General features: G+C 44.2%; 1 protein-coding gene across 4 annotated transcripts; it reads right to left on the reverse strand.

Moving 5' to 3' along the window:
- Positions 1–510: 510 nt before the first annotated feature.
- MPP1 (MAGUK p55 scaffold protein 1) lies at positions 511–24,956 on the reverse strand. Of its 4 annotated transcripts, none has more exons than XM_055269174.2 (12): positions 24,591–24,956; positions 11,727–11,870; positions 11,354–11,432; positions 10,568–10,653; positions 9,575–9,643; positions 7,963–8,159; positions 6,809–6,915; positions 6,292–6,372; positions 5,429–5,509; positions 3,531–3,733; positions 3,157–3,231; positions 511–1,187 (listed from the first exon to the last, which is right to left on the reverse strand). In XM_055269174.2, the coding sequence occupies exons 1-12, from the start codon at positions 24,690–24,692 to the stop codon at positions 1,011–1,013; spliced, it is 1,401 nt and encodes a 466-aa protein (XP_055125149.1). In that variant the 5' UTR covers positions 24,693–24,956; the 3' UTR covers positions 511–1,010. The 4 variants fall into 4 exon arrangements, with proteins under 4 accessions (XP_055125149.1, XP_055125150.1, XP_055125151.1 ...); XM_055269175.2 differs by having other exon boundaries at positions 11,778–11,870; positions 24,591–24,839; XM_055269176.2 differs by having other exon boundaries at positions 7,963–8,099; positions 24,591–24,838.
- Positions 24,957–26,834: the final 1,878 nt, after the last annotated feature.

Raw genomic sequence — 26,834 nt, forward strand, 5'->3', positions numbered from 1 at the left:
GTAATCCCAGCTACTCAGGAGGCTGAGGCAGGAGAATCCCTTGAACCTGGGGAGGTGGAGGTTGCAGTGAGCCGAGATCCTGCCACTGCACTCCAGCCTGGCAAAACAGTGAGACTTGTCTCCAAAAAAAAAAACGCTCTTGGATGCAGCGAGGAGAGGCCCTGAGCTGTAGCCATATCATGAGCCAGGCGTGCAGAGTGGTCCCCCAGCCCTGGCTCAGCGACCGGCCTTCCACTGTACCACGGGACCCCAGGCTTGGATTTTTCTCTTTCTAAATATGTGCCCACAATGAGCTCTCCCCTAGATACGACAACCTTAGGGGTGTTTTTCTACATGGGCACTAGCCAGTAGAGACCTGCAGTGGGGGCACAGAGAATGGGGACTCTTCCAGGGCACCAATGTTTATCATCTGAACACAAGAGAGGCATCTTGTGTTAACGCCGTTGTCCAGGAGCTTAAGTGAAATGGGCCACGTTTCTTTTTGTGTGGAAACCCAGAGTTACAAGGTCATTGGCATGTCCACACAGCATTTTTATTGCTTTTGAAGGTTTCCCTAGAGCAGACATCATTGTATTGCACAGATGTGTCATTTTGGCATTATAGAAAGTTGCAGTTAAAAATGCTTTCTCCAAAATAAAAAGACAAATGAAATACCCAGCATATACAGTTGCAGGCAAAGGAGGGCAGGCTTTAGAGGGATGGGGTCCATTGCTTTTGCTGTGCATCATCCTTGATTAGCAGTTACATTTTGGTAGTACTTCTGACCCCCAATTTCTAGAAATCCTCTTGAAATGCAGATCAGTGGGGCCCCATCTAGCAGGAAAATCGAATCTCAACCCTTCACGAGCCTGAGCAAGAAGACTGAACCCTACTGGCTTAATTAGGATAGCTGCAGAGAGCTGGAAGCTGACACAAAACTAGTTGGAGCAGCCCTGTTTGTCTTAAAGCAAGGCGGGTGGAGTCCCAAACGCTGGAGAGGGGCATACAGTGGGTTCCCCCATTCTACAAGCTTAGTAAACCCAGGAGACAGGCACCCACTGTGGAGAACTGCACGCTTGGTCGAAGGCTTCTTGTAATTTCTTAAGGGTTTCATCAACACCATTATTGACCAGTGAGAGGTCAAAGTAGTGAGCGTACTGGCTGCGGATGGCCTCAGAGTCCTTCTGCAGCTGCTGCAAGGCTTCTGTCTGCAAAGAAGAAAGCCACAGATGAAGCAAGCTGCACCGCCCCCAGCCCAGAGAGGCCAGTGACAGATTTCAAACAGCAATTGTTAGCATTGCTCAGCTGTGCATCATACTTGACGAGTCAAACTCAGAAGACATTGTGAAAGAATGTTAATGTAGGGCATGAAGAGGCAATCTCAAAAGACCATGGCAATTCTCAGAGGATCTCAAGCTAACCCTGACTAATCGAGTCCTCTGGAGGACCAATAGCTATGCATGGACTTCACCAGCATCTCCCACTTAATGCCCTTTGAACATGGAAGAGCCATTTCAACAACCACCAGAGCTGCAATCCTAAAACAAAGATAAAGGTGATTTTGTTGTTTTGTTTTGTTTTGAGACAGAGTCTTGCCCTGTGGCCCAGGCTGGAGTGCAGTGGCACAGTCTCGCTCACTGCAACCTCCGCCTCCTGGGTTCAAGCAATTCTCGTGTCTCAGTCTCCCGAGTAGCTGGGATTACAGGCATGTGCCACCACATCTGGCTAATTTTTGTATTTTTAGTAGAGACAGGGTTTTGCCATGTTGGCCAGGCTGGTCTTGAACTTTAGACCTCAGGTGATCCGCCCGCCTCGGCCTCTCAAAGTGCTGGGATTACAGGTGTGAGCCACTGCACCCAGTCAGATAAAGGTGATTTCTAATCCCAGATCACACCTGTAATCCCAGCACTTTGGAAGGCCAAGGCAGGATGATTGCTTCAGCACAGGAGTTCAAGACCAGCCTGGCAACACAGTGAGACCCCATTTCTACGAAAAACAAAATTTAAAAATGTGTGTGTATGTATACCTCAGGACTCTGTCTTTGACCTAAAACGAAGCAGCCATGAAAGACAAATCATGTAACTACATAAAAGTAAAAATGTCTGCATAGCAAAAAGACATGCCAAATTGGAAAAAAAAAATTGCAGCTGATATTACAAAGGGCTAATTACCCTAATATAGACCTCCTATAAATCAAAGGTCAATAACTCAGCAGAAAAATGAGCTAAGGACATGACCAGATAATTCTCAGAAAAGGCAATACAGATTGCTCTTCATATGAAAAAGTACCTGATCATCTCTTTTAGTAAAAAAAAAAAAAACTTGAGATACTATTTTTCCCTCCAGTAGACTGGCAAAAAAAGAAAACTTTGACAACATGCTACAGGCAAAGAGAAACAAGCACTCTCACAGGTGGTTGGAGGGACTATAAATCCTAAAGGAGCGCAATTTGGCAGTCCCTGTCCAAATTCTAAGTGTGTGTGCTCTTGGACCCAGTGATCCTACTTGGAGTTTTTCCTACAGATATATTTGCACACATGCTATATGCACAGGGCTATTGATTGCAGTATTCTTTATAATCATTGTTTGAAAGCAACCCAAATGGTCATCAACAGGTGAATGGTTAAGTAATTACACATGCATGCAGGAGAAGACCATGCAGCTATAGAGAAAAAGAGTTTCTCACACCCTGATAGGGAAAGGTGTCCATTGTTCAATGAAAAAGCACAGTGCATGGGCAGGGCTGGGCAGAGGAGCAGGGTATGCTTTTTGATAATATTCCTGGCCTCTCTGTCTTTCCCCACAGCCATACTGCACCCCAGGGCGGGTTCAGTGCCGCCTCTATCCATCACAGCTTCCCCTGCCAGAGCCTGCATCCCACCAGTATCAGGATCTGCTCAACTGTCCATGTCTGGCCCCTGGAACTGTGTGCCTCCCGGACAATGGCTGGGTCTGGTTTGTTTTGTCCTTGTTACCTAGCATGGGCACTGGCCTAGCCAGTGGTTTAAGAGCTCGAATGAATGTGCATGCCCTTTGGCTTCTTGGCCCTGGAGGAAGAAGCCCAGCTGGAGCTGTGACCTCCAGCCAGCACTCTGGCCAATGACCTGGACTGAGGTCCTAGTCTGGGCAGGCCTGGAGAAAGTGAACTCCTACCCATCCCTCACAACCTCTCCTCACCTGAGTGCCCTGATCAGTAGGTGCAATGAACACAATGAAAGGTGAAAGTTCTGCTGTCCGAACAATTTTCAGGGTCTAGAAAAAAAAAAAGAAGGGGGGGAAGGAAGAAAAGGAAAGTGAAAAAAAAAAAAAAAACAAAACTACATAGCTGTCATAATGGATTCCTTCTAATAAGCAGCTTTGAGCTTTACCCCAATACCACTTTCCATCGTTCCCAGGACTACTGTTCTTGTTCCAGGCTGACCCCATTAAAGGTGCTGAAGCAATCCTGAGCCCCCAGAAGATTCCCAAGGAGCACTGGCTTTTTCAGCACTCTCCTCGCCATCCCTCGTGTGGCTGAGCCCATCTGTCCCTGCCCTTCCATGCCTACCCACCTGGGGCTCAATGTCAAGGATGGCAATCTTGTCTTGCTTATGAATCTGGTGCACTGTTTCAAATTTGGTGCCAAACATGTTGCCTTGGTAGCTGCCAAACTCCAAGAACTCATTGGCAGAGATGTTCCTCGTCATCTCCTCCGTTGAGATAAAGTGGTACTCCTTCCCATCTTCCTCACTCTTCCTTGGCGGCCGCGTTGTGTCTGTGTACAAGAACCCAAATCCCTGACAAACTCCAGGTCCTCACCCTTTCACGAGGGCTTGGACCATGGTGTCTGTATTGAAACCCTAGCTGCCTTTGGTGCATTGACTTTAATACAGGGGTTCCTCCCGTGGGCTCCTGAAGAGCTGATGCTAGAAAGTGATGCACACCAGGAAATCCCTCCATCTGCCCAAGATACATTTAATTTTTAAGAGGCAAAGCCTAACACAGAAAATTCCTATTATCATTTTCCCTAAATGAAGTTACATCTCTCAAACTACCAAATCTAGTAATATTGAAACTTAGAAATGAAGATAGCAGAAAATATTTTAAAAACCGATCTACAGACTATGGTCAGGATTTCTTGGAAATATATTTAAGGTTTCTTTTTCATGACTTGGAAAGAAGAGTACTTTGGTTTAGTTTCAGCTCATGTTGTTAAAAGTTGGACTATTTTCTATTACTCATGTAAATTGTCTAATCAGTAAAATATGCTCCAGATATTGTAGCTTGAAACACAATTCTCCCAACCTCCCCTCTTTCCATCTTCCATTGACTGTCTCCTTTGCCTTCCGGATCACACTTGTCTCTCAACTGGCCCCTTCCCCTCAGTCTACAACCACGTGTGATTCTCTTGAAGGAGGAGCCTGTACTGGTTATTTCTGCTTCCCCACTCACTCCTGGGGCCATCTGCTTTCTGCTCCTAATGCGACACTGGAATAACTCTACGTCCCTCCAGCAAGGAGACAACTCTCAATGATCCATGTGTAAAAAAGCAAAATGAAGAAAGAATAAAAAAATACTAATATGAGGTTTAGAATCTGGTTTTCTATTTTGCTTAGCAGTACAGTAATTCCTCACTTAATATTATTATCAGTAGGTTCTTAGAAAATGTGACTTTAAGTGAAATCACATGCAGCTGGTCCTTGACTAACATGGTTTAGTTCAACTTCATTTCATTGTATTGTTGATGAGTAAAAAAACTGGCTCTTGTTATATGTCATTTCACTTAAAGTCACAGTCTTCGAAGAGCCTATTGACAATATTAAGTGAGGAATGACTGTATTTCTTTCTGGGAACGTACACAACTATACCATGCAGCGTCATTTCTGGGAATGGAAGAGTTATCAAATTCTCCACCTGATCACTGGTGCTACTCTTCTCCATATCTAGGACTGCTGTTGAGATAGTTTGGGCCTTTCCTAGGCACTGCTTTGATTTAGAAGACATTCCATGAAAATGAGAGGCAGCCTGAACATCAAGAGTGGGATAGCTAAGGAAATCCACCAAGTACATCCACTCGGTGGACTATAAAACCGTTCTCAAAGAGAATTAGGCAAATTGCAGAGGAACATGAGAAAATGTTTAAAAAGTAAAATGACAAAGTTATATGTATAAACTTTAATACTTAGTAATTTTTAAGGCAGTATAGAAATGTTTACTATAGCTTCTGTTATGTAGACAAACAGCACGAATAACAATAAGAAAACAGTTATTCTGTTAGGTGGAGGAATTGTGGGCACAAATTTTTATCTTTCCATATTTTGTTTAGTTTTAATAATCATTTAAAATAATTAAAAAAATAAAATAACACTATGGTATTTCAGATAGAGAGCGGTACTGTGATAAAATGTGCTACTGATGCCCCGTCCTTCAGCCTGTCACCTCCCCTCCAAGGTGCCTAAGAGCTACTTACATGGGACAGGGTACACAAACTTCTCCGGATTCTGGCTGAGCAGGGCATTCTTAATGTGGCTGCGACCCACCCCACTGGCTCCTGTGTAGAGAGAGAAGAACATCTTTTGGAAAGGGGGGAGAGGAGTGAGGATAAGATACGGATTTTCCTCTCGGCACTCAAAACTGCCAACAGGTGAACATGAGTTGGGGTTGCATCTGGGCTGGTGTCAGGGCCTTTAAGCTGTCAGAAGATTTGGGGCCACCAAGGAGCTTCAGGTCCTTTTTTTACATTTCGGGGAGAAGGCTCTTTCTGAGGACTAAGGGTTGGGACTCAGAATGTAACTGTCACTTCTGCAGAGGAGCCAGCTAACATATGAGGTTTTCTGTTTATTTTCTAAAATTTCTTCAAAATTAATGGAACTGAATTTAAGCCAGTGTTTTTACTAGAAATTTTACCAAAACCTTAATGTAGATCCTCTAACCAACTAAAGTTTCAACTCTAAAGACAGGAAGGTGAGCAGCCCACCAGAGGCAAAGCCTACATACCTGGGTTTGAACAAGGACTTATTCTGTTTCAGGTCAGAGTCACTGCTTAGGGGCAGGGAGCTTTACAAAGCGCGTCACTGCCAGCAGACAGCACGAAACTGAACCGAAAATAATTCGCTGTTAAATAGTAGAGAAACTTGTGAGGTTTAGTTTCACTTGTCAGGTGGACCCAGATGGGGTGCACGTGAGGATTCAGAAATTCCTTACACCTGCTCTATATGGAGAACCCAAGAGACCTCACTTCTTTTCTTCCTCACTGCCTTTTTTGGGGGTGGGCGCGTGATGCAGGCAGGAAAATAAAGACAGAAATGTGCAAATGGGGCAATGAGAAGATACCGATCAGCACCAGGGTCTTCCTCTTGAACGCAGGGAGCCGAACGACTTCCTCGTAGGAAACAACATCCAACTGATCAAAAACTAGAGAGAAAGAAAACCAAGCAGTGTTCATTTCCAGAGCTCTGAAGTGGGAAGCAGCCTCGCGACATCTCAACAAGCAGGGAGGAAGTGACTAGAGATGAGATCAGGGAGGTTGGTGTGGAGGAAGGACTTTGGACCGTATTTTTAGTGTGGGGAGGGAATTTTGAGCAAGGGAGTTGATCTAACTTTTGGACCCTCTCTTCCTCCTTGCTCTGTCTCTCTGAGCCAACTTTTCTTGTCTCCTGTCCTCATCTCTTCTCCATAATTTCAGTATCAGATGTTCCCTTGGCACTTAGAGCTGAAGAATGCCAATGCTGTCTCTGTTCTGCCCGAATGTCCCTTATCTTAGAAGATGTCCCTTTTCTGCTGGTTACAGAGACTGGGAAACACATGAATGCTGCCAGGAGCCTGGGGCAAGAAGGCTCAGAAAGCTTACTCGAGCTGTGCTTGGCCAGATATTTGTCTTTGTACTTCTTCTTCTTCCCAAAGGGGCTGCAGCTCGGGGCTTCGCTAGGAGCTGACTGAGCCATACTTGCCACTCGCCTGGTAGGAAAAGACGATCAAGGGGTCAGCTTTCCTCCCCCTCCCCTCATGCCCCCCCACCCCAGCCACTCATTCTCTAATGGCACCCCCTTCACTTTCTGACTGTCCATTACAGTGGGAGATAATGTGTGCAAAGCACCCCATACACTGTTTGGTGCATCTTGCACCGTGCCCTGCCCTCAGCCAGGGACCTGGTTCCTTGAGTCTGTGTTATCTAGTACCTGTCAGCACATTCTGGACACAACCCACAAACAACTCTCTTTCTTTGCTCTAGACCATAAAGGTCTCAAACCTTTATGACCCTACCTCACTCTAAGAACTACACGGTGCATTGTAAGCCATTATTGCACATACATCTATAAACAAAACACATACGCACACCCCACATATATCTAAAATAACTGCTTCACAAAACAATAACTTGTATTACTACATGTAACATATTCTAATATTTCTATTCAGTGTCAACCCCACAACGGCTGTAATCTTTACACTGGGGTAATTTTGCACAGGTAGAGGGAGGCTCAGTGTTGGATGTCTTCTCAGTTGGAACTGTTTTGTGAATTTTTCTGCCATTCCTATGATGTAACCAGGACTAAGTGAGCAATCTGACTCGGGGACAGGAATTATTTCTTCTATGTACCAGGAATGTGCCTAAAGGACACGTACTTAAATGCAACTGTTTTCTGCAGGACTCCAAGGAAATCCCAGAAACAGCATGGCTGGTAGAAGCGCACTAGCTTGGGAAACAGGAGACCAGGGAGGGGTCAGTCCCAGCACTGTCATGTGCTTGGTAACTATGGGGAAAACGTTTAAGGAAGCAAGAGGCCCACATAGGAATGAAGAGCTATTTGGGCTCCTTGCCTGTAGTTGCCTCTCAGTCCAGCTTATCAACGCATGGTTAACCCTCCCCCACCCATTATGCCAGGAAATCTAGGAGGTCTCCTTGGTTGAGAAACAGAAACTACAAACAAAATGACAGATTTTCTGAAGCTAAGTTATTTGTGGCAGGCACATGGCCCTTCCACCTGCACAAAAACGGCTCACCATTCCTGCAGCTCAGGGGAAGGGATCAATCCTGCTGACTCCTTGGAGGAGCCTTCCACCCGTCCCTGCCACCAATTGCTGTCATCCTTGTTGATAATCTGGATAATGTCCCCAGTAGCAAACTTCAGTCCTGCCTCCTTGCAAGGGATCAGATTGTCCTTTTTGGGATCATAGTCAAACTGCGCTCTCATGAACATCTAAAAAGAAGGCAAAAGGAACTGCAGGTGGCAGCTTCAAAAGAAACACCAGCATCAGAGCATGTCCTGCTGTAAACAAATGGGGTCAGGATGGAATGAACAACAGGGAGGTAAGAATGGTGGGGGAGCACCCAAGAAAGAGAAATTGAAACACTGAAATGATTGTATTTGCTGAGGGGTCAGAACGAATCCCTTTAACAAGAAGGCATGAGAAGCCGGGCGCAGTGGCTGACGCCTGTAATCCCAGCACTTTGGGAGGCCGAGGCGGGTGGAACACATGAGGCTAGGAGTTGGAGACCATCCTGGCTAACATGGTGAAACCCCGTCTCTACTAAAAATACAAAAATTAGCCAGGTGTGGTGGCGTGCACCTGTAGTCCTGGCTACTTGGGAGGCTGAGGCGGGAGAATCGCTTGAACCTGGGAGGTGGAGATTGCAGTGAGCCGAGATTGTGCCACTACACTCCAGCCTGGGTGACAGAGTGAGACTTTGTCTCAAAAAAATATATATATAAAAAGAAGGCATGGGATGTCTTTCGACGTCAACATGTCTGCAGTTACCGCCGGATCTGGGTCGTCTGTCTCAGTACAGGGCAGCTGCTCTTTGAGATGTATGTTTCCTTGAACAACTGTTTTCACAATTGAAAATATGGACACTCATATATCTATCAAAGAACTTGAATTTATTATTGAAAATTCTCCTCTCCTGCTCCCAAACACACACACACACACACACACACCCCTACCTCATTACTTCTTCCACATTGAGTTGCCATGGCCCTGTCCAATCTATTCCTCTGCTGGTTGATGAGCTATGTGTGAAGTGGGAACCATTTCTCTTATATCACCTCCATGTTCTAGCACAGTACTTTGTACATGGTAGACCCTCAATAAATTGTGAATAAGTGCTCAACAGATTCTATCTATCTTTTCTTTCTTTCTTTACTTTGCCACTATCAATCACGGGGCTTTATTATTGCTATTTTAAAAATTATTTGCCAATTTGCTTGGTGAAAACTGGTGTCTCATGCATATTTTAATTTGCATTTCTTTGATGACAGGTAAGATAAAATATTTTTTCATATGTTCAATGCTCATTTGTAGTTTTCCTCCTGTGAATGACCTCTTCATTCCCTTTACCCATTTTCCTCTTGGAGTTGTATTGATTCCCTACCACCTGTAGAAAAAAATTACCCTCTCCCTTCCTACCTGACCACTAGCAGCAAAGGCTCATTCATTCTCTACTGCTGTCGCCACTATGTTCTCTGTTGAGGAAAGGGGACCCTGAGCCAAGCAGCCACACACTTGTGAGATACTTAGAACTTAAAGTTAGACTCACATCCCTTATAATCAAATTTCAAAGAATACAAGACAACATGGTCCGACTCCTGACAACAGAGAAAATGGCGCCACCCACCTGTAGTGCAGGAAGACGGCTTTGCTGGTTGGGAATTACTTTTAATGAGATCATTCCTTTGGTTTCTTTCTATTAAAAAAATGGACAGAAAATTGTACAGAAAACTAAGTCCCAGGTTTTTTCCCCAACAACCATCTTTACATTTTGAGACTTTGTAGGACAATTCCTCCTTTAATACAAAAGTGTCATGTGCCCCAGAAATCAGCATAACAATATGAAGACATGCAAAGAGTAACAAAGAAAAGCTAACTAAAGACTTTTCTGAGCTGGGCACGGTGGCTCACGCCTGTTGTAATCCCAGCTCTTTGGGAGGCTGAGGTGGGCGCATCGTCTGAGGTCAGGAGTTCGAGACTAGCCTGGCCAACACGGTGAAACTCTGTCTCTACTAAAAATACAAAAATTAGCCAGGCGTGATGACGGGTACCTGTAATCCCAGCTACTCGGGAGGTTGAGGCAGGAGAATCGCTTGAACCCAGGAGACGGAGGTTGCAGTGAGCCGAGATCACACCATTGTACTCCAGCCTGGGTGACAGAGTGAAACTCCATCTCAAAAAAAAAAAAAAAAAAAAAAAAAAAAAAAAAAAAAGACTTTTCCTCCCCACTCTTTACCCCAAAAAGTCCTGAAGAAGTTCCTAAAAATGAACTATGGCGTATATATATCCACGCTTTTCCCCATACCAATAAAAGCATTACAAATATTTACATACATTATACATATATGTATTGTTTGTTTTTAACAAAAATGGGATTCTACTATATATGTTATAACTTGCTTTACTTCATTTGGCATTACTTCATGGAACACCAGATTGATGCTCTGGGTTATTTGCCCTGTTTTAGAATGTTACTAAATAAAGGCAGAAAATTATCATTTCTTACACAGAATAAAGACTAGCAGTGAAAAGAGCCCCCTCAAGAAGGTACAAATACTTCGACAGAAAGATGAGGTCACTGATACCAATGTGGATCAACACTTATGGAGAAAATACCCACCATCGCCTTCTGTAGCTGATCCACTGAATGATTTGTCACATTTGTGCCATTGATTTCTAGGATCTCATCCCCCACGTGAAGGGAGCCTGCCATGAAATGAAAAATCAATCCACAAAAGAACAAAAGTTCAAACAGGAGCTGTCAATGTAACTCAAGATAGCATAGAAGAGAAACCAGGATTTACAGCATGTTATGACACAGATTGTGTCAAATACTCAGGATTGAAAACATTTGACTTGACAGTTTAAGATGGTCTCATCCTCCTTGGCCTCAGTAGTCCAACAGCACAATAAAACGCCTTGTCCTCAAATTCCTGGAACTAGAGTGGCTACTGACTCCAGGCTATGACACAGATGTATATACTAAAAAGAATAACAAAGCAAGGCAAAGAACTCAGTACTCCTCTCTCACCAGCAAGCTCCATGTTTCTTTGTTGTTTAGCTCAAACCCCAAAATGCTACCAAATGGTACTGCTGTCCTTTCCAAGTCTAATGCAATGGGTGGCATGTGGTAATTGCTCAAATATTAACTTACTAGAAAAATATTGGTATAAATAGGTGTGAAAGGAGGCTCAGATAGGGAGATGGTGGCACTGGGCAATTCACATAGAGATCTTATCACGTAGTGATTCTACAGAGCCAGTTATTAAGCCACAAAAGGTCTCTTGGAACACTCACAAAAATGCTACCAGTTTAGAGGATTATAAGCTTCATGCCCCACACCACGGAATAGGGAGTAAATTATTAATCCCTGAATCAAACCCCACCCAGAGCTCCCACAGAGTACCTTGTCTATGGATCATGCCACCATGAAGAATTCTGGCCACCGTACAGGACTGTTTTTCATTCAGCTTCAGAGTAATTCCCTGAAATAAAGGCAACGGCACGATAAGCTTTATTTTAAGCTCTTTCTGAGGTTATTTTAGAAAGAACTTATGGCAATTTCTCAGGAAAATATTTTCCATTTATACCCAAGATAGTCGTCAACCAGAACAGGCATGAAGCCTGCTTTGAGGAGGAATCTGAGATAAGAATGAAAAGACAATTTTGGGGTTGGCCAGTTCCCTAACTCCATGAGCAGCCTCTTGCGTTGACTCTTCTGGCCCAGTGACTCACGGGGCAGAGAGTAACTGGTGGGTGACAATATGACGAGGGATTACCATGGGCTCTTCTGTGACCTTCTCAAACTGTATGAGTCGCACTTTCCGCACCTCCTGTCCCTTGACCTGGGCAGGGCTACCTGGGGCAGGAGACCCGTTGGTGTACATGTCCTCGGTCACAGTATTCAATGGATGTGATGCAGCCTGTCAAGTCAAAACAACAAAGCGATGTATGAAATCAGGAGCAAGGCCCACAGTCAGTCCACAATCTGCAATTCTAACATTCAAGAGGCTCTGAAAACTTATTTCATAAGTTTGGCCTCATTCTCATTTGAATTGACATGAAGCTGTTTGTAAGCTTTATTTCTCCAACTTAATAGACATGTTAGCCAAGTATGGTGGTGTGCACCTGTAGTCCCAGCTACAGTCCCAGGGCAACAGAGCGAGACCCTGTCTCTAAAAATAAATAAAATAGACATGTTTATCTAGGTTGCTGCAGAAATATTAATGTGCCTTGATTTACATGGTGCTCCCCTGGACCCTGCTTGGGGTATTACATAATATATAACAAAATTAGATTCTGAATCCTGCAGCACCTCAGGCTCCAAGGGTTTCTGGCATGTTCCCTTCTCCTCTGTATTTCCTTGAACAACCTGATGCTCTCGGTCACACAGCAATAAAGGTAATTAAGGTTAGCATCAGTTTCTCATGAATCACCCCTTGGGCTACAAAGAACTTCTGCCTGTAGAATTAGGCACTTAGGTCTGAGCCACTGTGACTCCTTCCCCTAATCTCAAAGACAGCAAAGCTAAGTGAGTTACTCTACCAGGCAGCAAGACCTCTTTATTATAAATCTAAAGTAATTTAAGGCACTGTGGTAAGAAGAAAGACAAAAGACCAATGTAACGGAACAGAGAGTGCAAAAACAGAGCCACACATTTATAGTCAGGTGACACTGCAGTGCAGTGGGGAAAAATGGTCTGCACAATAAATGTCATAAAAGGTCCCAAGTATAAAATGAAAACTAAAAAGACAAACACTTTTTTTTTTTTTTTTTTTTTTTTTGAGACGGAGTCTCGCTCTGTCGCCCAGGCTGGAGTGCAGTGGTGCAATCTCGGCTCACTGCAAGCTCCGCCTCCCGGGTTCACGCCATTCTCCTGCCTCAGCCTCTCCGAGTAGCTGGGACTACAGGCGCCCGCCACCACGCCCGGCTAATTTTTTTGTATTTTTAGTAGAGACGGGGTTTCACCGTGGTCTCGATCTCCTGACCTCGTGATCCGCCCGCCTCGGCCTCCCAAAGTGCTGGGATTACAAGCGTGAGCCACCGCGCCCGGCCAAGACAAACACTTTAAAAGTAAGAAGTCTATTCATCAAAAAACTCCACTGACATAAGCAAAGATTTAGTAGACAAGACACAGGGAGCAATAATCATACAAGCAAACAATTGACTTCATCAAAGTCAAACATCTTACATAAGAAACTAGACAGGTATGACACACCTGAGAATGAAAATTTGCAATATTTACATCTGACAAAGGATTTGTATCCAGAACATACAAAGAACACTTACAATTTAATAACAGGATGAAAAGAACCATAAACAAATCCTGAACTCGAGCCAATGCTATGCATGCTGAAGCTTTCAGGGGTAAAGTGCTCTGACATCTGAAACTTATTTTGAAATACCAGGAAAAAAAAGGTGGATAGATGGGCAGTTTTTGGATAGAAATGTGATAAAGCAAACATAGCGACATGTTAATTGTAGAATCTAGGAGGTGTGGCTATATGGGTGTTACTATAAAATTCTTTCATCTTTTAGGTGCCATTCCAAGAGCAGCCAGTACTCTTTAAAAAATATTATAAAATTTAATTTTTTTAACCATTTGAGAGTAATCTGAAGACTTCATTCTCCTTTACCCATAAATGTCTCCATATGTTAGGAACGAGCATTTTCAAAACTGAAAATTTAACATTGACACAATATTGTCATCTGCCAACCCTTTCAAGAATGTCCTTTATAGCTATATATTTCTTCCCCAGTCCAGAATCCAAACTAGGACTTTTTGGTCCCAGAATCCAATCTAAGACCAGAATCCAATCATGCATTTCACATTTCCTTACTCTTCCTTAATTTGAAAAATTTCCCCAGCCTTTCTTCTTCTTCTTTCATGACCTTGACATTCTTGAAGAGTACACACCTGTTATTTTGTAGATGTCTGTCAGTTTGGGTTTATCATCGGATGTTTTTTCAAGATTAGACTGGGATTTTGCATTTTTGGCAGGAATTCCAGGAAAGTAGTGGTGTGCCCTTTCCAGAACAACACTATTCTTAAAAGGCCAAACCTGAAAATACCCCAAAAGTCCATCAACAGTAGAACACATAAACTGAGGCATATCCAGTGGATACCCCACATCAATGGGAATGAATGGCTACTGCTACACCACAACATGGTAGATCACCTGTGGATCAGTCTCACAGGTGGTCACTCTCTTCTCCTTAAAATGCTCCTTCTCAGTTTGCTTTGCTGATCTGTTAATGTTAAAGAAGCCCAGGGCCTGGGGTAAGAGCAATCACAATGGGGAAAAACTATGGAAACCTCTGAAAACGCTCCCTGCCCACCCCAGATAAAATATTAAATCAAAAATAATATAGCCACCTGGAGGAGGAGGAGGAGGAGGAATAGGCCTGAAGTGGGCTTATGGAAGGGTCTGCTGAAAATAGGGGATAGCTGCATTCCAGTCACACCCAGAGGTGACCCTCAAAGACAGTAGGGAGGGAAGATCTTCCCAATAGGCAGAACTGTGAGGAGTGTGCCATTCACTGTGTGGGGAAGGAGAAGGGTCCCTAGATGGGAATACATGTATTCCTGAGCAGTGTCCACTGGCCTGCCCAAGGCATAGAAAAGGACTAGAAGATGAGAGACAAGGAAGTCCGGAGTAGAGGCTTACATCATTTCTAAGGGACTCTGATTTCTAAGTAGAAACTTTGATAAGATGGTGAGGTTTGGGCTAGGTGCAGTGGCTAACACCTGTAATCCCAGGACTTTGGGAGGCCAAGGTGGGGAGATCACTTAAGCCCAGGAGTTTGAGACCAGCCTGGGCAACATGGTGAAACTCCTGCCTCTATAAGAAATTTTAAAATTAGCCGAGTGTGGTGGTGCAAGCCTGTGGTCCCAGCTACTCAGGAGGCTGAGGCAGGAGGATTGCCAACCTGGGCAACAGAGGAAGACCCTGTCTCAGAAAAACAAACAAACAAACAAACAAAAAACATGCTGAGGTTTGAAGTAGTGTTCGCTATCAGGTGACCTCAAATGAGGGAAGTACTGAGAAAGAGAAACTGCCTTGTCTAGCAACTAGAACTTCAAAAAACTCACATGACACCAAGTCATATGGCATTGCTGCTATAACAAAATTGTCTAAGATAGGCTTATATTTTAAAAATTGACTTATGATACCCGGGATACACCATGTAGGTATGAAAAGGAGGTTCTGAGGGTAATCTTGAAGATTTATTGTTAAGCAAAAAATAATAATGATGTGATGAAGGGTATACTAGCTTCATCATAAACAGTGAAAGAATGATTATATTCACATTTGCTTAAAAATCCATAAACTGGCCAGGTGCAGTGGCTCACACCTGTAATCCCAGCACTTTGGGAGGCTGAGGTGGGAGCATCACTTGAGCCCAGGACTTTGAGACAAGCCTAGGCAACATAGTAAAACCTCGTCTCTACAAAAAATAAAAAAATTAGCCGGGCATGGTGGCGTGCACCTGTAATCCCAGCTACCAGGGAAGCTGAGGCGGAAGGATTGCTTGAGCCTGGGAGGTCAAGGCTGCTGTGAGCTGTGATTATGCCACTGCACTCTAGCCTGGGTGACAGATTGAGACCCTGTCTCAAACAATAAAATAAATGAAAATACATAAACTATGTCTGGAAGGAGACAGAAGAAACAGTGGTTGCTTCTAGGGAGAGGAACTGGGTGGCTACAAGATGGGGTGAGAAGGAAGTTGTTTTCACTGTGTATCAAGTTATACCTTTCAAATTATGTATTATGTGCTTGTGTTACTTTAATAAAAGAAATTAGTAAAAGAATTTTCCAAAGTGATTGGGACTCAGGTTCAAGTACTTGTGTGGATCTTGTCCTGCCTCAACCTTGACCCTGTTTAAGTAAGAGTAAACGGGAGGAGGGAAATAGAAACCCACAAAAAGTCATCGGGTTGAAAGATTTCTTTCTCTTTTTTTTTTCTTTTCTTTCTTTTTTTTTTTTTTTTTGAGACAGAGTCTCGCTCTGTCGCCCAGGTTGGGGTGCAATGGCGTGATCTCGGCTCACTGCAACCTCCGCCTCCCGGGTTCAAGCGATTCTCCTGCCTCAGCCTCCCGAGTAGCTGGGATTATAGGCACCCACCACCACGCCCAGCTAATTTTTGTATTTTTAGTAGAGACGGGGTTTCACCATGTTGGCCAGACTGGTCTCAAACTCCTGACTGCAAGTGATCCACCTGCCTCGGCCTCCCAAATCTGCTGGGATTACAGGCATGAGCCACCATGCCCGGCCAGGATTTCAATAGCTTTCTAGAAGACAGAAAGCAGATGGAGGAATGAGCAAGGAGAGTTGAGACAGCTAGAGCCTAGAATGTGCATACAGGAGGCACCAGCCAAGGGGATAACTGTGGCCTCTGCAGAAAACAACAGATTCAGGGCTCAGAGACCCCCAAAAGAAGTGAGGCTGTGGTTCTTGTGTCATTGGCCAGAACTGTGGAACATGGCCGTCCCAGCTAAAAAAGAGGCTGGGAAGATTAGTTTAGTTGAGCATCTTGCCATCCCAAACAAGATCAGGGATATGTAAGTGAGAAGTGGGATGTTGGATCGGCAACCAGTTATAGTAATATAAAAACCACTTATTAATTTTTACTTTTTAGAACTCACTTAGAAACAAATGATGAAACAGATAACGGACTGTAAATATCGGCACCATGACAATATTAAGGTACACATGTACATGATAGGAAATTGGCAGGTAAAAAGGGGAGAAAAATCGAAAGGAAGAGGCCTGTAATCTTGTTCTCTTACAAAGTGGGGAGTCAAGAAGTAGGATCTGCATTGGTTGGACAATAAATGAAGGAATGAATGCATTATTTAAAGTTCCAAGCCAGGTGTGGTGGCATGTGCCTGTAGTCCTAGCTACTCGAGAGGCTGAGGCAGGAGGATCATTTGAGCCCAGGAGGTCAAGGCTGCAGTGAGCTATGACAGCACCACTGTACTCTAGCCTGGGCAACAGAGCGAGACTCTATCTCTGAAAAAAGAAAAGAAAAAGCTGCAAAGCAGAAGTTGCAAACTGTTTTATTTCGACCACATGTCTCTGTTTTGTTTAGTAAAAATCAGGGGACTCCACCTTCTTTTTAAAGTATCAGAAGATCTGGCATCGCTCTTCAGGTGGCCCCAGCTCTCACATTCCCTACTGATGCCTCAGCCAGAAGCCAGTGTTGGCTACCAATCACCCTATACCTGGGGTGTTATTTTTCTTATACACAAGTGCTTTCACTCACTTGGTCCATGTAGGTTACACTAAAAGCACATATAGATGACTTGACCTTTTAAAAATCATATACATGATGGAAAGGTACAGACCCATGAAAAGCTAAAATAATTTTGAAAAACAGGACAGTAGGAAGACTCAGTCCGCACAGTAAAGACTACGTGGTATAGACATACAGATAAATGGAACAGGATAGGGAACCCAGAAACAGAGCCACAGAGATATGCCCAGTTGATTTTTAACAAAGATGCAAAAGCAACTCAATGGTGCTGCAGCAATTGGAAACTCATCGCCAAAAAGGGAAAAACTGACCTGAACCTTCTAAAATGGATATGGACTTACATGTAAAGTGCAAAACTAGAAAATATTTTGAAAAAAATAGAAGAAACTTGTCAGGATCTAGAGCTAGGCAAAAAGTTCCTATATATGACACCAAAAGCAGGATCCACAAAAGGAAAAATTGGTAAATTGGACCTCATCAAAATGAAAAACTCTTGTTCTGTGAAAGCCCACGCGAAGATTGTGAAAATACAAGCTACAGACTGGGAGAAACATTTACAAACCACATATCCAATAAAAGACTGGTATATAGAATATAAAAAGAGAGTGCTCAATACTCAACAGTAAAAACAAACTAATTAGAAAATGGGCAAAAAACATGAACAGATATTTCACCAAAGAGGATATATAAAGATGGCAAATGAGGATATAAAAAGATGTTCAACATCATTAGCCATCAGGGAGAAATGCAAATTAAAACAACAATGATATATCACTACACATCTATCAGAATAGCTGAAACAAAAAAATAGTGACAATACTCGTAACTGGTGAAGCTGAGGGGAAACTGGGCATCTCATACATTGTTGGTGGAATGTAAGTGATATGGCTTCCTTAGAAAACAGTTGAACACTTTATTAAAAAACCAAACACACAACTACCATAAAACCCAGGGATGGCACTCCTGGATATTCACCTAGAGAAATGGAAATTTATGTTCACTCAAAAGCCTATACATGAATGCTCATAACAGCTTTATTTATAACAGCCCAAATCTATAAAGAACCAAAATACAGGTGAACAGTTAAACTGTGGTATATCCATACCATGGAACACTTCTCAGCAATTAAAACAAAAAACACTATTGATACTAAAACAACTTGGGATCCATCTCAAAGGCATTATCCTGACTGAAAGAAAGCTAATCTATCTCAAAACATCACATACTATATGATTCCACTTATATAACATTCCTAAAATGACAAAATCATAGAGACATTGTGGGGATGGACCAGTTCTGTATCTTCATTGTGGTGGTGGCTAGAGGAATTTTATTTTATTTATTTTATTTTTTTGAGAGAGACTTTCACTCTTATTGCCCAGGCTGGAGTGCAATAGCACGATCTCGGCTCACCACAACCTCTGCCTCCTGGGTTCAAGCGATTCTCCTGCCTCAGCCTCCAGAGTTGCTGAGATGACAGGCGTGTACCACCACGCCCGGCTAATTTTGTATTTTTTGTAGAGATGGGGTTTCTCCGCATTGGTCAGGCTGGTCTTGAACTGCCAACCTCAGGTGATCCGCCCGCCTCGGCCTCCCAAAGTGCTGGGATTACAGGCGTGAGCCACCATGCCTAGCTATGTCATATTCTTCTTATCCAGCTTTATTACAGTGATTGCTTTTTACATGTCAGCCTTTAAATTAAAGACTCAGCAAAGCTTACTAGAGGCAGAATCATTCCAGCTGGAAAAGTTCGAGAGTTGCCATCCCAAAGGTTGGTCTTTCAGATGTGCTTATCCATCAAGACGTTCCTCTTTGCGATGACTAAGAGTCACTATCACGCTTACCCAGAAGTTGCAAACGATGACTAAGAAAAACGGAAACTTCCAACGTGGTAACTAAAGTACACAGTAAGTTTTCCAAAAGCAAAGCACAATTTTCTCTACCATGAACTTGTCCCTGAGCCACCCTGTCTTCATGGGACTCTCAGAAAGGGAGGGTCAGCTCTCTGTGACCTCATCTTACAGAACTCCTTCAACTAGTCCCCATGTCTCCTCATTACTGACATATCATAGGAGAAAAGATATGCAGACATATACTGTAAGTGACATGAGTAATGCTGAACAAATAATAAAGGTCAAAGGTACTAGATTCTATTTCTCAGAGTTCACTTCACAACCTCCACATCATCCTCTCAAAGCAGCCACCATCCTCTCTAGTGGATACAGGAGGCCACAGAGCTATGGCAGGCCTGCCCCTGACCAGTAACAAGGCAAGGCGGAAGTGGCTCTGTTAAGGATGACTGCTGGGATTCAGGAGGAGCCAGGGAATAAACACTCACCCAGGACTCCATGTCTGGCTTTTGTTCTGCAGCCTCTGGCCTTTAATCAGACAAAGTGCTGGAGTGGCAATGCCTGCCGCTCTGAAAGCCCCTTTGGAGGAAACATCTGCAGCAGGGTTCAAAGGGCAGAGGCAGTTGCTCAAAGGAAGTTGGAATTTAAAAAGAGATGAAAAACAAACTTGGCGGGGGACGGGCGGTGGCGGGGGTGAATAGAGCAGGGGCAACTGAAGTTGGCTTTCTAATCCAAACAATTAGATTAAGTGACAGTGAACATAGGAAAGAACAAACATTTGCTCAGCCTACTGTTAGGCTCTTTGCCAACTGCTCCCACGTGGAGACTTAGAAAGCCAAGTCCAAGAAGGCGAGGTGATGCCAGACAGCTGCCCAGCAAGCCCTGGCCCCAGGTGCCCACAAATTCCCTCTCTTTGCATGGGGAGTATCCTATTCCACTTCGGGAAAAAACAAGAGGAACTGAGAAAGCCAAGGGTATTCTGAAGTATTAGAAAGAGATTAGCACTGTTTAACCACAAATGACAGGAACTAGGGAGAGAGGATATTCTGGCAGGTACTGTCTGAAAATCATACATTAACCAGGTGCTTTGCTTCTCAGGTACTAAATCCATCTGGATACAGCAACCTAAAGGCCAAGTACACATGCAAAGGCTTTTGCTTCCACTGGGGTAAAAAAACAACAGGAAACTCAAGTAGCACCGTTCCACACAGCAGAAACACAGGGCTGCAGATACCTGGCACCAAGTCCCCACACTGCCATTAAACCAGTGCCGGAGCTGTGTGCAAATAACAACACTCATTAAATCAAATGCTCATCCCCATTCTGTGGTCAATATTTGAAGACATGAAATGGTTCAGAAACCTGTCTGAGCTTAAAGGATGAGTAAGCCTCAGACTCCAGAAGTTGAACTATAAGCATGGACTTTGGAGTTTGTGCAGGTACAAGGAGAGAATGCAGGTGCTGTGTCCCTCACACAAAGGCTGCCTCTGCACTGTGCAGAATAGTCACAGATGATGACAGGTACTAAGGAGGAAAATAAAGCAGAAAGGCCTCCCAAGGAAGATAACTTTTGAGGGAAAACCTATTATGTGTTTTGTTCACGTATATTTCTTCATATGAAAGAGAAAAAGAAAAGCAAGACTCTATGTTACGAAAGTTCCTCTTCCCCTCCTCTGGCGTCACTTCCCCTACCCCAGCCAATTTTGGAAAATTTCTACACTCCACACCCAGAGTTCTTTTTTAGCAACACTGAAAGGTTAGAGGCAACTCACTGCTTAGGAGAAAAATCTCTGCATCAACTAATTTTGTCTCCCCTCCTGACACTGCCTCAGGACATTTTTGATTGTCACAACTTAGTGGCGAGGTATTACTTTTTACAACAGAATTATCAGACCCAAAATGTTAACAGTGCCCAGGTTGGCAAACTCCAATTTAAGGGAATTGATCTTAACTTGAAATATCTGTTCCTGGTATTCTATTATACTTCAGTGTCTTGTGTAGGGAGAACAAATGAGTTAGAAAAGAATAGAACGTTCATGATGAAACTCAAATCTACTTAGCCACAATAAAAGCAGATTCTTATCTGCAAGGTATCCTAAGCCCTTCTAGTTTTGAAAAAAACGTCACGAAAGGCCCGGGGCGCTGGCTCATACCTGTAATCCGAGCACTTTGGGAGGCCGAGGCAGGCGGATCACCTGAGATCAGGAGTTCAAGACCAGCCCGGCCAACATGGCAAAAACCTGTCTCTATCAAAAATACAAAAATTAGCCAGGTGTGTTGGCAGGCGCCTGTAATCCCAGGTAGCTGGGAGACTGAGGCAGGAGAATCGCTTGAACCTAGGAGGCAGAGGTTGCAGTGAGCCGAGACCACGCCACTACACTCCAGCCTGGGCGACAGAGCAAAACTCTGTCTCAAAAAAGAAAAAAAAAAAAAAAAAAAAGAACAGAAAAAAGTCATGAAGTTCCTGGAAGTGAAGGACAGGAAAGGCAGACTGGCTGAGACCACACTACATACTGGGGAGATTGGGCAGAGGACTAAATAATTTGAAAACTACACTTCACTTTCTAGTATCAGTTCTGTGAAAAGAAAAGCCTTGAACAGAAACATTTCCTTTGCAAAGGAAACAGCAAGATCCAAGTCTGGAGCAAAAGTTCTTTCTCAGGTGAAATTACAACTAGTCAGAAGCAGAGTCAGTGATCATGCACGCCACAGACTCGACCTCCTGCCATTGCAGAAGGTGCCGCACTCGGCATGCACCTTGGTGTCCGTGCACAGGCTGTTCCCTCTGCCCAGGTACCACTTGCCAGTTACAGCCTAGGGACTGCGAAATGCAAGAGCCCACTGTACTGGGTGCCCCTCCTTGCTCCACAGAGCTCCACACCTGCCTCTATCGCATCGCCATCGCACTACTGTATTTGTTTCTATGTCTGTGTCCTTCCTTATTTGCCTCTTCGTTCCAGCAGCAGACCTGGAGTAGGCAACAAACAACACTGCGTCACACTCAATGACCACCAGCGGGGAGTAATGCTGCATGTGATGGCCTAAGAACCAAGAAACAGGTTTTCTTAGTGGAAATTTGCCTGGAGCCTGACTTATCTCTTAGGTGATTTTTTTTTGATGTAGGATAGGCCCAAGAGAATTTTCAGAGATTCTCAACCAATTGCTTCAGGTCCTGGGTAAAGTGTTGCTTCAAATAGGCCCGAAGAGAAAAGCAGCATCAGGAATTGTACAACTACTTTTATGTGCATTAATGGGTACTACTGTGAAGAACAAGGCCAGAGAGAGCTAATAAAATTAGTTTCTCCATTAACCTGCCTAGACCACAATGAAAAGAAAAAAAAATTAGTTTATCCAAGGAAGGAGATATACTTAAATAGGGGAGATAGGCTACATTCAAACCTGTTGCAAAATTATCTTTAGACAATATTTTTTCAGTATTAAATGTGGATTATAATTGGAAGTGAAACTTTATGTTTTGAATCGGCAGCCTTTTTCCATAAAGTGACACCTTTAAATGAAACTTTCAGCAAAATAATTTTATAATTTCTATTGAAGCCAACAACTTCCTCACAGGTTTTCCTGCTTCAAATCTTGCCATTATAGGAAAACTTTCTGACTGCTACTACTGGGCAGGCAGCTCCTAGGGAGATGTCATTACTCTGGATGTCCCAGTGTGGCTCAAGGTCCTTGTCAAGCATTATCTCATGTAAATGTTGCCACAACCTTCCAAACTTGCCAGTTTCATAAAGGAGAGAAACCTAAGGCAGAGAGAGCTTCAGCAGCTTGCCCAAAGCCACGCAGCAAGTGAAAGGCAGAGCTTGGTGCTGCAGCAAAGACTGGTAAGAGCCCCAAAGGGAAGGTGAAGCTAAAGAAATAAGAATCTGCAGGTTTGTGGAGTCAAGCCACACTTCATCGTGTGAAGATTCTCCCTCAGATGCTCACTTTGGCACAGCTGGATACTATTTCATTCAGGGATTTAGTAAGTTTTCTTATTTGATCTTCTTCAAATCCTTTAATAAAAACCAAACAAATTAGCTAACTGGTAGACTATCTCCAATATTATGGTATAAACTCTCAGCCCCACAGAATGTGCTGTTTACTCAGAGGGTGTGCCCACAACATAACACTGGTGGTGACAGGGCCTCTTTTCAAAAAGGCACAGTCTTTCAAGCATGCCCATAAGGGAACACATAGGTTTACATAAGAACCCCGACACAAAATACATCATACTGTAGGATTCTATTTATATAAAATTCCAGAAAAGGCAAATCTATAGTGATAGATCAGTGGTTGCCATGTTCCAGGTGGAGGAAGGTGACTGACTGCCAAGGGCCACAGGGGAACTTTCTGGAACCTTGAAAATGTTTATTCTTTGTCATGATTGTGGTTGTCGTTACATGACTATATACATTTGTCAAATGTCATCAAACTACACAATTAAATTTCTACAGCTCTACTGTTTGCCTTATGTTGCAGGGATCTTCAGTTTTTTCATCTGTGAAATCGGAGGGTTACTCTAAATCCCAAATGTCCACCTCTTCAGTCATTTGTTAATTTAGCAAATATTTCTGAGGACCCACTTATTGGGCACTTAAAGAAGTGAGTATGACACGGCCCTGCCCTAGAAGACCTTGCAGTCTAGGAAGGAGGTTCATGCTGTGACTTCTGAGCTTCTGCCTGACTCTCTGGTTCTCTCTGGACATTTTCCCCTTGGGACCTGGCCAGCATGCTGTGAGGAAGATCAAGCCACAGGGAGAGGCTGCTGGTTGATCTTCTGGCTCATGGCTCCAAATGAGAGCCAGCATCAACCTGCAGATGAGTAAGTGTCCCCACCTGACAGACCCTGAGTGACGACCACCTTGCTGGGCCCAACCAAAACGAACTATGAGAGACAAGAAAATGCTCAGTGTTGTAAACCAGCGAGTTTGGGAGAGATTTGCCAGTAACAGATAAGCACAGCCTACCCTTAGGGCATCTTTGAGGACAGAGGTTAATAGCTATTTACCAGCCATCCATCCCTGGAATCTGGATTCCTTGTTCCACCCGCAAATATACACTGGCCACCCTCTTTGCACCATAGCACAAGGGGACCTGCCTAAATGAAGAGGAACAGTGAGTGAGCTCTTTAGAACCAGAAGCTGGCTTTTACAATCATTTCTGCTGACCCAAACACAAGCACTTCAACAACAACCAGGCAGACCTACTCCTTGATGTGTTCCTTAAAGACTTTCTGTTACTCTGACTGCCGTCCACGAGAAGTTTTCCTTGACCTTAATAAGCGCACTGTCCAGGCCGCTGCCTCTCCTGATTTCCAACTAGGACTGAAGCGGGCAAGGATCCACTGCACCAGCAGCCCGGTACGAACCCGGCCGCGCGCTGGCCTTGTCCTCACCCCGCCGGCTATCGCGGCCTCCGACCTATGGCCAGGACCCGCAAGGACAGGCCCCCCGGGGACAGGGCCCGGGACAGGGAAAGTCCCGAGATGAATGGCCGAGCCCCGGCCCAGCACCCTTGGGACTCGCGGGGCCCGCTCACCTCTGGCCGACTACGCTTCTGCAGCAAGTGCTCCAGGTAGAGGTCGGAGAGCGCCGTGTGCATGCTGCCCCCACTCTCGCTCTCGCTCGCCTTGAGCGTCATCTCGCAGAAGCTAGAACACTGGAACGCAAGACAGGGCAGCGCTGGGAATGAGAGGGCCCGGGGCCTGCGGGGCCGCAGAGACGGCGGGAGACGCGGTGCGGCTGGGCCAGTCACCGCCCCGCAGGCGGTGCGCCGGGAGGGCGCGGACGGAGCTCCGCCCACGGTCCGCCCACTCCTGCCCTCGCTCCGCCCATGGAACGCTCCCACGCCCCGGACTCCGCGGCTCCCTGCGCTCTGAGAAGCGGCCCTTAAAGGGCCTGAGGAAGTCGTAGCTGTAGGTGGCCGCGTGAGATGAATGCCAGAAAGATAAGAACGGGGAGGGGGCCCCCAGCTTCTGGTTGGTTGAGCACACGGCTCACGCCCCGTTGGGCCTGAGCCGCCCGGGTGCCCTGGCCAAATTCGTGGAGATTGCAGGGAGGCAACAAGGGAAGTCGGAATCGGCCGGCTTGGTGGAGTTCGAAAGATGTAGGTGAACTCTAGACTCTTCCCATAAATTGATGCGGGCGCAGCATTACCCTTTGAGATCTGGACATTGCGAAAATGCCTTTAAGGCTCCTGTGCTGCTGCACCCTGTCATTTAATTGTTGTATGCTGTTCGATGATGAAACATCTTATTGCCTTCAAAACCAAACTGTTTTTACTTGGGGCAGATCTCCTGCTGTAAATGCCACAAAATTTTTCCGGTTCAGCGAAAGCAAAGGGAGCAAACATTCCTTAGTAACCCTAGAGGAGGATTCCTTAGCATCCTAACGCATTGGAGACATTCAAACACCGGTCACAGTGATGGAAGGCTTTCTGAACAAAACAAACATTTAATGGGCTTGTACGGCTCTTGGTCCCCTACCCCAAGCTAGTAGCCTCACAGTATTAGAAGCAGTTCATCACTACATGTAATCCTATTCTGACCTTCCTCAAAGCTTCCTGGGAAGGAGGAGCTCATAGCCAAGAGGAGAAAATCTCTACCAAGAGGCCGAACTCATGTGATCACTCTAAACGAACGAGAGAGAGAGGGTGGGTGGGGGGGGAGAGATTGAAATTAAGACTGTGATATTGAGGCACGGATAGACTAATTGAGCAATGGCATAGAATAGAGAGCCCACAAATGCAACCATGCAAGTATAGAAATGTGGTATATGATAGAAGTGGCATGTTAGGTAAGTAAACGGACATTTTATTAACTGATGCTGGAAAATGGTTATATTGGAAAAGATGAAATTAGAACCCTCATTCATGTGATATGGAAAATAATGATAATCTATTCCAGATGGATTAAGGAATTAAATGTCAAAAACATACCCTTAAAGCTCTTGACAGGAAACATAGGCAAAGAACTTTTAGACTTTGGGATACAGATTTCTAAACAATGTAGACAAACCATTGACCATAGACTAGAATAGTGGTAACTTTGACTTTAAGAATTTTAATTTATGAAGACACCATAAAGAGCAAAAAACACAGCTGTGCATTGGGAGAAAATATTTTCAATACAGATAAGTGGCAAGGAATTCCAATTGTGAATATATAAAGGACTACAAATTATTAAGACAAACACAATCCAGTAAAGAAGTGGGCAAAACACATGAATAGGCATTTCACCAGTGGAGAGACACATATGGCCAATAAACATATAAAGAGATGTTCGACATCATTAGTGATCAGGAAAATGCAAAGCAAAATTACAATGAAATACCACTGTTCACCCATTCAGTTGTCAAAAATTTAAAAGTCTAACAGTACCAAGTGTTGGGGAGGATGTGAATCTGTATGATTTATTGAATATTGCTGGTGGGAGTCTAAATTGGTACCAGTTGTAAGGAAAACACGTTTCCATTATCTCTTACAGTTGAACATACATCTACCCTCTGAGCCAGCAATTCTGCTCCTAGAGGGAACAACTATTCCCAGTTTGGTCTGTAACCTTCCAGGTCTCCCTCTGTGCATCTGCAAAATATTCAGGACTAGAGTTGCCTTGTTTGTCCAGGTGCGAAAACCATAGTATGCATGGACTTGCTCCAATTTATACTCCTTCCACATTTTCTCAGCCTTATCTACTTCCCAGGCCATCAGGCACTTGATCAATGGAAATCCCTGACTGCCACTGCCATTTTCACATCTCCTGACACTTCTGACTCCTTCACTTTT

This window comes from Symphalangus syndactylus, chromosome X (genome assembly GCF_028878055.3).
Source record: "Symphalangus syndactylus isolate Jambi chromosome X, NHGRI_mSymSyn1-v2.1_pri, whole genome shotgun sequence".
In the NCBI taxonomy this organism is placed as follows: Eukaryota; Metazoa; Chordata; class Mammalia; order Primates; family Hylobatidae; genus Symphalangus; species Symphalangus syndactylus.

What these genes read in the sequence shown, in the direction of transcription:
- MPP1 (XM_055269174.2), bottom strand. Translation starts at nt 24,692, where the DNA reads ATGACGCTCAAGGCGAGCGAGAGCGAGAGTGGGGGCAGCATGCACACG. An exon ending in AGGTCACAGAAGAGCCCATG is followed by an intron (nt 11,433 to 11,726) that starts GTAATCCCTCGT and finishes CCTTTATTTCAG; the next exon opens with GGAATTACTCTGAAGCTGAA. An exon ending in GAAGACCCTGGTGCTGATCG is followed by an intron (nt 5,510 to 6,291) that starts GTATCTTCTCAT and finishes CTCTCTACACAG; the next exon opens with GAGCCAGTGGGGTGGGTCGC.